Raw genomic sequence first — 15,647 nt, forward strand, 5'->3', positions numbered from 1 at the left:
GTGGGAGGTTCTGAGGGGCTGAGAGCAGTGGCCCAGCAAAACGAGGGCAGTGAGTGAGAAAGGGATTATACTTTCTACCATGAGTAATTTTCCTCTTGTACAAACTCTGCTGTTTGATTAATAGTGCTGGAATGACAGGTGTGGCTGAGACCAACTTGTGGGGGAACAGAAATCCAAGCATTCTCTATAAGATCTGAAAAGTTTCTATGCTGTTATCAGAGAATATAAGTAATTGTTGAATTACTTACGAAGCAAACCTCAACATGTCCTTTGCTATATCATGACACTGATTTGGGTAAACATCAGGTGTATTATCTCTATGTATAAGGTGCTTCACACAGAAAAACCTTCCAGCAGAATCATCTCCAAAATCTGTTACTAAACTATTGAGTGTAGCACAGGTAATATGACTGGGACAAATTAGTAAAAACCTGAAAAGAAACCATATGCTGCAGTTCCAGTTGGGTAAATTTCTGAAAACTGAATGTATTCCTAAGTGGGTCTTTGACAGTAAATATTGTAAAATGTGGATTCTGTCCATAATGCTCTTGGTTTTACAGCCTGAACATAATTTTATTTCACATAAAGCCTGAACACAGATTTCAGCAAATCTCCAACCAAATTCTGAAAACTTAATTTTCAGCTCACAATTGGTGTCGTAATAATAAATAAATAAATAAATAAATAAATAAATAAATAAATAAATAAAGCAACTCAGTTCTTATCCTTTTTATAAAATGTTGGTGGCTGTGACCCTTGTCAATGTGAGATTTTTTTTTTCTTATATCTGCAAGGTGATTTATCGGAGTATTTACTGTTACAGTGTGTCCAAATAATGACAACAGTTAGGGAAATTTCAGACAATCTTTGTGCAAAACCAAAAATTGAAAATGGACAGTAAGAAATCCTGTGGATTAGGGAAGGAGTGTCATATGATGGTATCATCTTAATTACTGCTTGGCCAATGTGAGGTGCATTGGTTTGTGTTTGTTTGGAGTTTGTGTTTTTGTGGCTTTTTAAATTTTATTTTCTTATTTTTTTAATTTTAGCTTTCTTTTTTTTTTTTGTTTTGTTTTTGTGGTATTTTCTTGTTGGTTTTGGGTTTTGGTTTTTTTTCATTGCAAACTTGGAGAATTCAAAGGACAGTAGACTGAAGAATGTGTGCAGAAATGTAATGGAAATTTCATCCCATTTTCTTGGTGGGTGAGACAGGACAGGACTCAGTCTCGAGATCTTTGATGTCCTGAGGTGAGGTCAATGTTTTATCTCCCTGTGCATCTGAGTGAACCCCATCTGCTCAGGGGCTTGGTGCAAGAGTCCAGACCATCCCCTGTGGGTCTGGAATGTCCAGGTGTGCTGAGAGAGGCAGCTACAGGTCCCTAAACAGGAACTTTTCCACCCACAGCCCTTGGGGGGGAGGCTGGGAAAGGTAATTTTAGTGAAGAACCTGTTTCTCTGAGAGCTGTGGGTAGAGCAGCTCTGTGTTCTGCTCTGTGGCTTTTGGAATGTCCTTCCCTGCTCTCCTGGGGCTGATCCAGTGCCCCTGTGGTGGACTGTGAGTAAATGGAAGGTGGAGGTTGAGGCTCTGGTGCTGCAATTACCTTCTCTGGCTCAAAACCAGAGCCTGTCACTTTTCTTGCCAATTTTTTACAAGGTTATAATCAGTCTCCAACCCTTCAGGGCTACTTAACCACAGAGTGTGGCTGTCAGAGGGCATGGTGTCAACAAAAGGATGTTTTCCCCTGCCATAAAATTGTTCAGGTGTCATGAAAACCTTGTATTTGGCTCTTTGCAGTGGTCTTTGGTTTTCCATCTGAGCCCTGTCAGTCTCTGGTGTTGGTGTGTGACTTGTCCCCACATCTCACAGAACACTCTGCAGTTCCTTGAAATTTTGTGTTTGGTTTTTTTTTTTTTTTCTGAAAATGTTTATAGATAGAAATTATTATATATAACAGGGGTGTAACAAGGTCTGAGATGTGCTGACTTCTTATTCTTGCCTCCCTATCGTGTGTTGGCTCACTCGAGGGAGAGAAGATCTGTTTATAGCAATCTTGAGTTGAACTCTTTTACAGCAGATCTATATTTGGGCATCTTTGCACATATCCTTGTGTCTAAAATGGGCACTATAATTCTTACCTTGTAGAGGAGTTCGGAGATTAGTTACTGTCTGTAAAGAGCTTTCAAAATGTCAAATCCTGTGTTTGCATATTTTCAGAATATAATTAGAAGACAGTCAATTAATCTTCTTCCTGTAAATTAATACACAAAAATTGTTTGCTCTATAGAAATTGTTTGTGTGGATGCTTTGGGGTGGATTTATCTCTTTTCCTTTTTATTTTTGGTACATATGTGACAGTATTTGCTGAGGAATCCAGGCTTCACTCCTGCAGTGAAGGAATGCAATCTTCAAAATCCAGCCTCTTCATATAATTTCATTATTTACCTACCTGCTCATTCTTTAAAATGAAACGGCATGTTTTCAGCAGTGAGGGTAATTTATTACCTAGAAAAATTTAACTTGGGCTCAGGAGGCCTTTTCATTATTTTATGTGCTAGGATTGATGAAAGAGGGTGTGTGTCTCATCTTGATCCTCTATGTTTGATACAGGAGCTCTCTGGAGAGATTTTTCTGGTCCATATTACATAAGTAATCAAAATAGAAGGTTATAAATGTTCCTTCTGGCCTTTAAAGTCTGATCTTTTAATTAAAGTACAGGGATGTCTTCTGCAGGGCAAACCAAATGCTGAGGTTTGTGTCAGAATTGGTGTGGAGGAGCTTTCAGCACTGTCAGGTTTCAGAAGAAAGGGCTGGAGAGCTCTGGCTGCTGTTTGGACAGGGAGGCAAAGGCTGTCAGTACATGGAGAAAGGTTAAGGGTGTGACAACTGCTGAACAAATGAGGCAGGGTAAAAAAAAAGAGCAAAACACAGAAAGCTTTGAGTCCTGAAAAGTGCTTAACACTGCAACTGATTACAGTACTCCCTTTGGTCTGTTTCTGTCTGTTTTCCCCATCTGTCTTTTCTGTGTCAGTTTGAACATCACATTTTTCTACTGATACAGCTCTGTTTCTACTAATTTATTTGTATTGTGCTGAGTTATGTGGCAGGGCTGTAGTCTTGGTTCACTTCAGCTGTGCCAAGCTTGAGGAGGAGGAACCAAAACTTGGGCTGAGTTGACAGTTCATTCCCTCCAGTTTGGGCTAAGTGGAAGCTGCTGAAACCCTCAAATTTGGGCAGGGACAAGGAGTGAGGGGCTGTGCCCCCACCCACCTGCTGGGCTAGGTCATCACTAGGGAAAATGGGATTTCTGTGCTCCTTCTCCATCGCTTCCACCGCAAACATTCCACTGCCGCGGTCCCCCACAGGTACCTGCCCATTTGCTGGACTCTCCCCATGGATAGGTGCGTCCTGAAAACCTCTCAAATTACCATTCCAACCAAGACTTTCCCAGAAAGTGGCTGTTCCTTCGCCAGCAGAAGGAAGATATTGCAGAGAAACCGAAGACCAGGAGGGATCAGAGGCAACAAGTGGCAGCCGAAATGTTTGTGTTTCGGTGCGAGCTGCAGCTCGGGGCGCTGTGTCCTTTCCCCCGTGCTCGGGAGGGTCGGAATCCCGGGAATTGCGGGTGAGCACACAGGGCTGGCTGTGTCCGGGGGGCAGCGCTGGGGGGCTCGGGCAGGTAGGATTTGGCCGTGCTTTGTGGGAATCACTCTCCACTTTTCAGGAACTCAGCCTGCGGGAGTATCCTCAGGGCACAGCATCAGTCACCTGGGGAAATGAGATGCAGGGATGCTCGTGGGAGGGGAGGCAGCAGCGCTGGCAGGGCTCTGCGTGCTGTCACTGCCAGGCGGCTCGCAGGTCCCTGGCAAGCAAATGCCTTGCGGTTTCTGGCAGGAAATTCCCACTGGACTGTGCCAAATGCACTTGGAGATGAAGGTACCCGTGCTCAGTTCATTATTAGTGAATAACTTAGCTGCACTTACTTGTTGTATCCATTCCTGCAGGTTCTACTTGTTAAGATTTCCTTTTATGTGGCAGATTTTTTCCCTGTTGATAAACTGCTGCTGGAGTACAAATGGTCTGCATTGAAAATAGAGCAGATGGGGCCATATTAGCCTGGTTCTCTCATCCATGAAAACAAATGCTATAACCGTTGTAATTTGGTGTAATTTCAATGCAAGTCAACGGAGTTGGAGGAGAATTTAGGTCCTCAGTGACCTTTGTATATTCCTTGACTTGTGCTTTGCATGCAAGTTGGGCACAGTATTTTCTAATTGACAGAGCAAGAGTTTATAACACAGGGTGCATTTATGTGTAATCTCCCTAATTGGAAAACTGTTGATTGCATAATTACATAAAATTACCTCAGTTGTTCTTGGCCAGACAATATTTGCAGGATGGCTCTGGAAGGCAGTTCACTGCCAGATTTCAGAATAGGCTTTATGGTGCAGGTTGACACTCAATTAATTCAATATTAGTTGAAGAAAGAGACATCAAGCCATACCATACCCCATCCAGTACAAGGTATTTTGTATTTGTCCAGTTTGAAGCTAAACCTGGAGCAGATACCATGGCCCATCTCTGAATATCCCCTCTGTGTGGAAGATCCAAATCAGTATCTTCTAATGTGCTCTTGGCAGATAAAAGCCCTATTCTCATTTACCTCTAGAATTTCTTTCTCTGTAGTTCTGTTCAGTAACAGATGTCTACCTATCAGGGAGGATGAAGTAATACTAAAATGGCAAAAACCCTCCTTAATCCCCAGGTGTCACCAGAAAGAAACACAGAACCTGAAATGCCCCAGTGTCTCCCTACCAGGTTTGCAAATTACTTCTTTACTTTTTTAGAGAATCAAAATCAAACCCAAAAGCAGCAAGAAAAACCCCATGAAACTCGTAAGAGCCAGCACTTCAGGAAGGCACCAGCACATCTCATTTATAATGAGGTGCAAAAGCAATATGAAGGCTGTAGAATACCCTCATGCCACCAAGGGAAATTTTAATTAGCCTCTCTAGGACTATGAGAAAGGCTTCAACCAAAGGTCCAGCTGCTCTAATTACCTGTCCCTGATGTGTCCCAGGTAGTCCATGGTGGCCACGAGGACATGCTGGGAAAGGCATCAACTTAATACTTATTTTACTTTTCCCTTCCATCTCCTCTGAAATGACTTTCCCGTTATTTTCAGCTTCAGGACTGTTTAAATTCCAAATATATGAATTCCATTTGCTAGCCCAGAATTCTGCACAGTGAACCCTCTGCTCTCCCTGCACACCAATGCCACTGCATTTACCACTTCCTTTGTCACAGTGCAGCACCAGACTATCACCAGCTCTGTGAAGAGCCACTTTCTTCTGTTTGCTTTGAAGCTGTTTTCTCTGACCTTTGTTTAATAGATTTTTTATTTTTAATTGGAAAGGAAATAGACCTGTGACACCCTATTCATGTGCTTTGTACACCTCCTGGTTTCGTAGACTCCTGTTATATCCCCAAAGCTGTTCCTTCCACAGAATTACAGAGTTCTGGTTGGAAGGGACCTTTTAAGGGTTTCCTAGTCCAGCCCTCTCTGCAACGAGCTGTGACATGTTCACCTTGATCAGGTGGGTCAGAGCCCTGTCCAGCCTGACCTTGAATGTCTCCAGGAATGGGGCACCCACCTCTTCCTCCTCCACTGCCCTCATGGTAAAAAAGGATATAAAATGCCTTATATTCAGTCTGAATTGGTTTCCTTCATCTCAGAACCATCACCCCTTGTCCTTCCTTTGCTCTGAAGAGTCCCAGATTAAGTTTTTACTTATCCAGCTGGGGCATACTCTTTTTTACCCTTTCCATACCACCTCTGTCTTTTTCTGAACCTTTCCCAATTTATGTCTTTGTGTGAAAAGTCCAAGGGTACTTTTCATCCGTGGTACTCAGGATGCTCCATAGTGTAACTGCCCTGTTCACTTTGTTCTGTTTCTTCCCCAGTCGTCCCTGTACTCTGATCTGCTTCCTTTGGCATTGCTGGGCACTGGGATGGTGCTTTCATGGGACTTTTCCTGGGATCTTGCTCCTGAGTTTTGGTGCCAAGTACAAAGTCCATCTTTCCACATGTGAAGCTTGGGATGCTTTTCCTCACATGTGTCACTTTGCATTTGTGACAATTAATTGTGTCTGCCATCTTGCTGTCCAGTAACTCTGGCCTGTTGAAGTTCTTAATAATAGATTAAGATACAAACTTCATCATCTTTTGTAATGCCTGTCCCAGTCCTCAACAGAATTCCCTGAGGAAGTCCTTTGATGACTTTGTTTAATTCAAAGAACTGACACATGGCCCAGTATTCCAACTGTTTCCTAGCTTTTAATTAGATTTAATTTTTTTATTTTATTTTTTTATTTTTCATTGAGGGAGTGACTTTTTCCTTTAAAATCCTAGATGCTTAAGAATTTCCCTAAATATCTGTCAATATCATTGTGAAGATTGTCTTTGTTGCAATCCAAACACCTGTTGAACCTTCTGAGAGCTCCTCTGGATTTACAGGAGATGCAAAAGGAGGCAAAAACCATCTGATTCTTCCCTAGTACATCGTGTTAATTCTGATGTCCACTGATCCTGTTCTCATTATAGCTTCTACTAATTGGTGTGATACAAGCATGAAATGCGTTGTCTCAGTAGATCTCCCAGGAAACTTTGAAATGAATTCTCATTCCTGCCATTATTCTGTTCTCATGATAATTGAACAGCAGTGGGAGGTGGATTTCCTGCCAGGAGTGGTAGCACAGCAAGTCCCAGCACGGGGGAATCTTCCCTGGCAGAGGGGAGCGCTCTCCTGCCCATCAGTGTGCTGCTGGCAGAGCCATGGAATTACAGGATGGTTTGACCTTAAAGCCCATCCATCCCAGCCCTGCCATGGCAGGGACACCTCCCACTGCCCCAACCTGGCCTGGGACACTGCCAGGGATCCAGGGGCAGCCACAGCTGCTCTGGGAAATCCACCCCAGCGCCTCCCCACCCTGACAGGGAACAATTCCCAATGTCCCATCTCACCCTCCTCTTGTTGAAACCATTCCCCTTGTCCTGACACTGTTAAAATAATCTCTCTCTGTGAGGGATTGCTGCCTTCTCCCCCAAACATTTCCCTTACCTCCACACATTCATCCTTGTCCACTTTTTCCCTTCTGGAGATGCTGCCTTCTTCCCCACATTTCCCCTTCTTTTCCTTCCCTTTCCCCAGGATGTGAGAAATACAGAACACACATTTTGGCTTTGTGTTTCAGAGGCTGGGTAAAATACTGTCAGTAGAACACATCTGAAAACTCCATGAGTTAATGTGTCCTTGGATAGCATAAGCTGCTTTGATTTAGGCTGCAATTTGCTGCTTTTCCTTCTGGGATTACTGAGGAGTTTTCAGTTGCTGCAGTGATTGTTCTCTTTTGCTCAGTAATTTACTTGCATTTCAGGTTGCACACAGGCTTCCAGATTCTGAAATGAAAATGTCTTTAGAAGTCAAGAACAAGAAATATTTTCAGCTTGTCATGTTAATTTTTAATTAATCACCTCTGCCACCTTTTTCAGCATCAAAGATTTGCAACAAGCCCTTGCAAACATCAGGCAATGAATATAAACCTTAAATACATGGTAAATGATTAATCTTCCTCATGCCTCACGTTGAAGACAGGCTTTTGTTGTTTTGTTAACAAACACTTAATGTTTTGGTAGCAATCTTGGTACGCAGACAAATTTTCCACCATTGATTGTTTTTCATCTTTGGTTCCCATTCTTATCAATAGTGATGTCAGTAATTTTCTCTTTGTGTCCTGGCTCAAATAGTTAAACCAGTACTTCAATAAATCGGTGAAAAATCGGGAAGTAGCACCTAGCGAGATCACAGCACAACTAGGTTTAAAAATGACAATTTTACAGTGCATCATTGCAAGCTAGTTTTATGTTTAGTAAGGGAAGCTTAGGGGAGGGCAGACCATGGGCAGGCACCTGCTGCCACACCACTCACACCATTTGAAAGTTCCGAGGACAATTTGGTGCCACCCTGGAGCCCCTTGGTGGCTCGTCCTGCTGATGGGAGGGTGGGATAGCAAAAGCACTGCTGACACTTGCATCATTTCCCCAGTGTGAGCTTTGCCTCCTGGACAGTCAAAGCTGAAGGAATTTACGAGCAGCTGAAGGCAGGAGCTCAAAGTGGAATTGCCAAGTGACATTCCCTAGGGCAGCAGCTCCTCTGCCTGGGAGAGGTGCCAGCACCTCTCTGGGAATCCTCCTTAAAAGCAGTATTTCTGTTACAGGGCGTGTATCATTTGGGTTATTTTTTTTTTTTTTTAAATGTTTTTTTTTTTGTGGGGGTTTGGTTTTGGATTTTGGTTTTTGTGGGGCTGTTTCACGTGTGTGCTTTTTGTTTGCTTATTTGCTGTGTTTTTTGTTGCACACTTTTGTCATGTTTTTTGTCAGTTTGTTTTTCTTGTGAGGGTTTTTTTGTTTGGTTGATTATTTTGTAATCAGAACAATGTGCTTTTTCCCCTCTGAAGGGGAGATGTTGGCAGCTGAGGAGGTTTTGGTGCCTTGTTTTGAGTGCTGCCATGGCTTGGGCAGTTTTATAAGGGCAGAGCTTTGCTGTGAGCTGCTGGGCAGCCCAGCTCTGGAGCAGGACTTCTTCACCCAGAGGCTGAGCCTGGCTCCAGTCTTCTCTCTGCAGCAGCACCCATCGGCTCCTTCCTCATTCCTCCCTTCCCTGCAGGGAGAAACTCTGGTTAGCCCAGGGAGGAGTCAGAGCAGTGACACACCGCTCCTGATGTCCCTTACCTCTTTCCTTGGCTGGCAGCCATGCCTTCACACCTGTGCCAGGCACCTGAAGCTTTCCTTCCTCTTTTTTCTAAAGCTTTACCTTGAACTCTGCCAAAGGTGTTTTTGTGCAAATGTCACAAATTTTGCCATGTCACTTGTGTGCACCCAAATACTGAAAAGACACCTTGAAATGGAATTGCTTAATTTGCTTTTTGTCAAAACACAGGTTGTTCATATTACCTTCTATGAGTCCATTGTTTTTCAGAATAAACATAAACAACAAAATTGTCCAGCTGAACTTGAAACACAAGTGTGTTCCTGATATCCAACAGACAGGATAATGATGGTGATGAGGGTAGTTGATGTAAATATGTGCTACAGTGCTTAAATATTTACTGTTTTCCCTTCAGGAAAAGGATGGTGTGTATGCAGAAGGGTGTTTTTTACCTGTACTGTGCTGCAGTGATGCGCAAGCTGAACTGTTTGGCATTGAATGGCAGTGCTAAAATTATATTGTCTCTGTGTAATTATATATACAGGCCCACTCACATACATCATTTACTGGAGAATGTAATAGTGCATCACAGATACCGTCTTATTTTCTTGTAGTAAATTAGTTTTTTAAATGAGCAACATTTATTTTGAAAAGAGAATTCAAAGATGACTTTGAGATTCTTTTTAGAGGCATGTTATGATATTTTTATTGCACTTTGCTTGCTCTAGAGTTGACTATTTCTGGATAAATGAAGTGAGAGTTGATGCTGATGCTTGAATGCAGTATGCCTGTTTGAGGGGCTGACAGATGTAGGTGATTTCACAAAAAATGCCTTCTGTAATTCAGCTTTAGTTGCCTTTGGGTGCAGACCTACTATGGTTGCCCTCTGAGCTGGTTCAAATGCATGCATTTTCTTGGTCTAACTGTGTGTTCCTGGCGTGCCTGTCACCATGGTAACTGCACACCTCTGAGTTTAAATTCTGTGACATGAGATGACTGCAAGTCTTGCTTTAAAGAGGTCTGAGTTGCTGCACTTCAAAAGTAGGGAGGACTCTGATATTGTCTCTCCCTTTAACTTGAATCCCCACACAATGGGGTTAAATCCAGTGCTTGTCTGCACTTGTGTCTTTATTCTAATTTTATATGTAACAGCTTTATGAAAGGCAAATAACTTGTTACATAACATGCAGTGCTGAACAGTGTGATTTATCTTTAAATATGCTTTTTAAAATAGACTATTCCACTCTATAAACAGAGCACATTTGTGTGTAATCTTGCTGCACTTTTCACTGTGCTGTAGGTTATTTTCAAATGCACTGTATTGTTGTAAAAGTTTTTATCTTTTACTGCTATGGAGAATCCTATGGACCTGATTAAATGTTTTTTCCTTTCCTATTCATGGCATTCAGGTTTAAGTGATATGCTCTGTTGAAACCCCACAGGTTATAAGATTGTCCATTTACTCATTTATTAGCTCTCACTTGGGCTCTGGAGGTGTTTAATTTCTGAAACTTAAGAGATCTAAGCCTGGACTTCCTTTAGTTAAGGGCTGTTAAATGCAAATGCTGCTTCTGATTTGGCCTCATTCTGTTGTGATTGTCTGTAATCCTGCAGTTCTGGTGGTCTTCTGCATGAAGAGTACTTTGTATACATGTAGTGGTGTTTAACAAATTAATGCAATGCACAAGTGAATAACTTCTTCTCGTGGAATTCCTCTTTTTGTGCTCATGTTACCCAAAAGGAAGCCAAATGTATGAGTGCTTGGGTTTGGCTGTTGGATGACCCCAGACAGGAATTTCTGTTCCTTGAGCACAGGTGTGGAGGTGGATGAGGGACGGGGGAGTTCTGGGCAGTGAGGACAAAGTAGGAATCCAGAGAAGTTCAGTCTGAATTGCTGCTGAATGACTTCAGACCCAAACCCAGATGTTTTTATGACCCTCACTATCCTGCTGCCCGCAAAACATCTGGATTTTTAACGGGTGCATTTAAGGTACCTCTGGAAATTAAAGGTGTGTGTTTAGGTAGAACAATTTCTGACTTGTTTTTATCTGAGCTGGAAGAAGTCTGTTTGTTGCCTGGCTCTAAGGTGGCACACAAGCTGTGCAGAGTAAGGTTGTAAGTAACTGTCCCCGTGAAATGGGAGCTGAGGTAGATACCTGGTGGCTATCCCCTCCCCAATAGCTAAATCTGCTAATGCTGCATTCTGAGAGCAGCAAAAACCTACCTGAAAGTTCTGTGGAGCACACCTGGGCAATGCAACAAATGCCCTTCATGCAAGAAATGCCAGTGGGAACATGAGAGTTTTTGGGTGAATAGCAGTTTCTTTTGAAAACAAAAGGTAGCTCCTATACAGTTATGGGTGAGGCTTCTTGAGAGAGGGGCAAACAGGGGAGTGAGATGGATGAGAAGGGTCCCTGTTCTTCTGGGAGGGTGGGAATAAGCTGGAACCAGTGCACAGTCTGCATTCTCGGGAGGAGGTGGTGGTGGCTCCAAGTTGGGTCCCTGTGCTGGGTTGTAAGGAAAATTTTAGGTTATAAAACATGAGAGAGAACTGCAGACACCCCACTGTAGTTCTGTTATTGCAGTTGGCTCTAGGAGCTCTCTAGGGAATTATATTCTGTTGTCTTGGATGTGGAAGTTTTAGAACAATAACTTAGCAATAAGTACATGAAAGCTATTACCTTGAAACACAGGGGAATATTTTCAGGGTTGTTTTAACTTCAATCCATGTTTCAAGACTAAAACTTAAAACACATCTTCTTTGGGCTGAGTATAGAAAGTCTTCCGGTGTTTTTTATTTGCTGGGTGGGATGCTTTTTGTGTTTTGTACTTTTTGTTTGGTTGCTTTTTGTTTATTTTTGAAAATTTTATATGTCTTTTTCATTTAAGAGTTTCTGAACATTTTTTTTCCTTTGTTCTAATTTGCAGCATTACTTTACTGTTCTCTTTGGCCATGAGGGGCAGAAGCCACTTGAGCTGCGCTGTGAGGATGAGGTTGATGGAGATGAGTGGGTAGAAGCTATTCACCAAGCGAGGTATGAAACTCAATTTGTGACCCTCTGATCCATGTTATTACAGATAAATGGATAATACTTTGAAAATCTAAACCCACCTTCCAAACAGAAATAAATGTTAACATGTATTAGTTGTGTGTATTTTGCAATTCATGAACATGTTATAGAAAAAACCACCACCTTTAACATCCAATGCTTATTTTACTGTCTTGTATCTTTCATAAGCAATTGTGCTGCAGTTGGAATTAGTTCAGGAAGAATATTATTTTATTAGAAGCGAGCCCTAGGATTGTTAGAGACTCTAATAGAGACAAGTGTGTTATGTGAACGAGGAAATTAATGATATGACAGATGAATAAATGAGTTTTTCCTTAGAAACTCTTCTAGAGAAATAAATGTAAGAAAGAGCCAGTCAAGCCATTAAGGTAACAAATAAAATTTTGACTTCAAAACTGAAATTCTAAACCACCTGAACCACAGTTCTGTGAAAAGGGATGTGGTAGGACCTTGAGCCATGCCTGTGCCTGAGGAGAGGTCTGTGTGGCAAGTGGCCACGGTTTAAGTGTGATGTAAGTGAAAGTCACCTCACTGGAGGCCTGAGGAATGGTGTGTGGAGGCAAAGCTGCTGCTGAAATGCACTTTCTGCAGCCTCCCCCCATCCCCACTCACCTCAGCTAATCTGCAGTGCCATGGTAACGCACAAGGATCCAGGCAGCTCCCGAATTGCTTAGGACACGAGCCATGTAAACAGAAGTGATTCTGCTTCAGAACTAAAATTGAACACGAGCAGCTCGTAGTTTTTTAATTTAGAGCTTGTGAAATGAGGCCCCGGGGCTGCAGGCCTTGTGCTGCCTGGGCATCCAGCCTTGGGGTCTGCATCCTCCTCCTGGTGCTGGAGATGTCTGGAGAGGCTCCTGGGCCAGGGGCTGGGCAGGGTTAAAGGAACAAAGCAGGGATTCATTAAAAGCCCTTCTAAGGATGCACCTTGGGCACTGCAAGAGCCCGGCCCTGGCTCCAGCCAAGGTGGCTCAGGAGTTTCACCCTTGGATCACTTTGGTCCATCCCCAGCTCGGGATGAATTGTGCAATTGCAGCTGCAGGGGATGCAGTCCCATCCTCCCAGCTCGCTCTCCTCAGCTCGGGGCTGCTTGTGCTTTTTGGGCCCAAAGCTGCAGCGCTGCCCTTGGTTGTGGGGCTGGGAAAGGATTGTTGTGTGTGCCTGAGCTGTGAGGAGAGCTTGCTGTCACTGTGTGTGGAGTTCAGAGTCACACACCAGGGCAGGGCACAACCTGGGAACCGTGAAAGGCAAAGCTTAAAGTATCCCTGTGGGTGACCACATCATTCCATGCCTTGGGGGTCCCTGGGGCTCGGTGTCCAAGTGTGACAGCCACAGGCCTGTGCTGCTGCAGGGCTTGTCCCTGGTCTGGGACAGCTTTTCTGTGGGGTACTTGATGCCTTGGAGCAGGCACCTACACCAGAGGCCAGACAAGACTGAGAGAATAAAGTGTTTATTTATTAAAGGCCTTCAGTAGCTGCACCTTGGGTTGGGCAGGAGCCTCCCAGGGCCTACACCAAGCTGGACAATGGTCATGAGTGTTTCAGACAATTCTAAGTTGGGTCCATTCACATACCAGGGTTAATCCTGCAATTACAGCTTCAGCTAATGAAGTAATTTAGCCCCAGTTTGCTCCCCCCAAGTCACTTTTGTTTGTGCTTTTGGGGCCTGAGGCTGTGGGGTGTCCTTGAGCTCCGGGCCCAGAGGGATTGTTGTGTGTGAGCAAAGTGTGAGGACAGTGGCTGACACTCTGCATGCAGCTCAGAGCTGGGCACCAATGCACTGCAGGAGCTAAAACATAAAAAAGCTAAAATCCCGAGGCATCCTACTGACCGTGAGAGAAGAAGGGAGCAGGGATTTTTGCCTTGTGGCATTCAGGGACAGCAGCGTCCCAGGGTTCCCCCTCTGCAGTATTGGTTTGTTTTGGCCATAAATCTTTCTCTGCCAGGAGGGGACAGCCGGGGGGGTCGGGCTCTGCTCCCAGGAACAGGGACAGGAGGAGAGGGAACAGTCTCAGGCTGGGCCAGGGCAGGCTCAGGGTGGACAGAGCAGGAATTTCCCCATGGAAAGGGAGCTCAGGCACTGGAACTGCCCAGGGAGGTTTGCAGTGCCCATCCCTGGAGGTGTCCCAGGAATTCCTGGATGTGGCACTCAGGGCTCTGGGCTGGGGATGAGGTGGGGATGGGGCACAGCTGGGACTCCCTGGGCTGGGAGGCATTTTCCAGCCTCAGTGGTTCTGGGATTCTTGTCCATTGCCTGGAGTAAAATGCATGTAAGCAAGAAGAGCTTCATGACATGAGGTAAATTTTCTGCCCTTGTAGTTAAGTCTGTAAATGTGTCACACATCAATTTTCAAGGTAGAAACTGACGCAAAATGAAGGTAATGATAAACAATACACAACTAAAAGTATTGAGAACTTGTGTAGAAGTTGGTTGTGACATTCAGGGTCAGGGTGGTTGACTTTTGACTCCACCAGGAAGTGGAGTAATTGTAATTGCAGACTTTACATCTGGGTCTCTGAGGTCACTAAGATCATTATTTTTATCTCCACCCTTTTTGCTATTTGACTGTTACCACTTTACTTGGGCCTACCTCCTGCTGGTATTGAACTCTGGACATCTTTGTGAGGGACAGTCTCATGGTCCTATGACATTTGGGAGATTTTCTTAATCACCTTCTCTTCATGGGTATCTAAATTTCTTAGGGAAGTTTCCCAGGGATACAGACGTGGCTTTCTTGTGTTTTCTTGGACATAATTACAACAAGCGACCAAAAAATGGTAAAATTTAGGTGGTAAACATGGAGTGTCATTCCCTATTGTGGGCTACCTCCTTGCTCTGATGGTTTTCTACTTCACTGGAAGCTGCTTTTGTTTGCTTTGCATTGTGTCAGCAGAACAACCTGGAGTTTCTAATTAGTTACTAAACCATTGTGTCTTTTGCTTAAGATACATAAAAGGAGGCTAAAGTAATAGTTTTAGAGTATTGTGTAAGGCTCTTCTTGCCAACTTAATTGAACAAAATAGCACAGATTTTCTTTAGGAATTGAATTTTGCCTGTGTCATAATCTAGACCTTTTCCTTTGAGTTTATCTGTATTTTTTGACAAATGGGAGAAGTTTTGGCAACTTCTTGAGTGCCACTGTTGATTTGAGCCTAACCTAAGGTTTTTGTTAGGAATTGATGAAGGGTATTTTATACAGCACTTTAAAGATAGTTTTTTGTACCATCTCAGGTGTCTTAGTTACAAATTGCAGGAGGCATTGAGAAGATTACTGCCACTCTTATATTGATAGCAGACCCGGGAACATCCTGTTCTATGTGAATATGCTGGCATTTGAGAGAGGGAAATATTTAATTGCTTTCCAGAGGGTCTTATCCTTACAAGGAGCAGTGGTAATCACTGTGTTGGCTGAGACGATGCAATTGAGGTAGTTGAGTCCTCTTGTTTTCTTAGATTGACATATAGAACATATAATTTTGGACTGCTTTTCATGTTGTTTTTTTTTTTTTTTTTTAACTCCCAGTACATGTTACATGTTTACTTTGTCAGTTATAAACAGAGTGTTGAAAAAAGGATGCTCCAATCTCAGTGAATAGTCCACTGTGTGTAAAGAAGAATTTTATTTGGATACCAGTACATAATTTAGGGATCTTTTCTGCTGTTATTTTGTCCATTGTTTCTGTCCACAGAGCCCTCTGCTCACATGGGGGATTGTTTGGCTTTTGAGTAGGAAGTGGGATATTTAATCCAGTCTATTTTAATGGAACCTCATTATCAGTTCCACATCTGTACTTTCCTTCTCCTTCCATT

The 15,647-nt window shown here is 43.3% G+C and overlaps 1 protein-coding gene across 2 annotated transcripts in view; it reads left to right on the forward strand.

Moving 5' to 3' along the window:
* The window catches only part of RASGRF2 (Ras protein specific guanine nucleotide releasing factor 2), a 117,991-nt gene that overhangs the window by 23,250 nt on the left and 79,094 nt on the right, over nucleotides 1-15,647 (forward strand). For both annotated transcript variants that reach the window (XM_058826944.1, XM_058826945.1), the window contains exon 2: nucleotides 11,695-11,801. In XM_058826944.1, coding sequence (XP_058682927.1) covers nucleotides 11,695-11,801 — 107 coding nt within the window. The remainder of the gene's footprint in view (nucleotides 1-11,694; nucleotides 11,802-15,647) is intronic.

This window comes from Poecile atricapillus, chromosome Z (assembly GCF_030490865.1).
Source record: "Poecile atricapillus isolate bPoeAtr1 chromosome Z, bPoeAtr1.hap1, whole genome shotgun sequence".
In the NCBI taxonomy this organism is placed as follows: Eukaryota; Metazoa; Chordata; class Aves; order Passeriformes; family Paridae; genus Poecile; species Poecile atricapillus.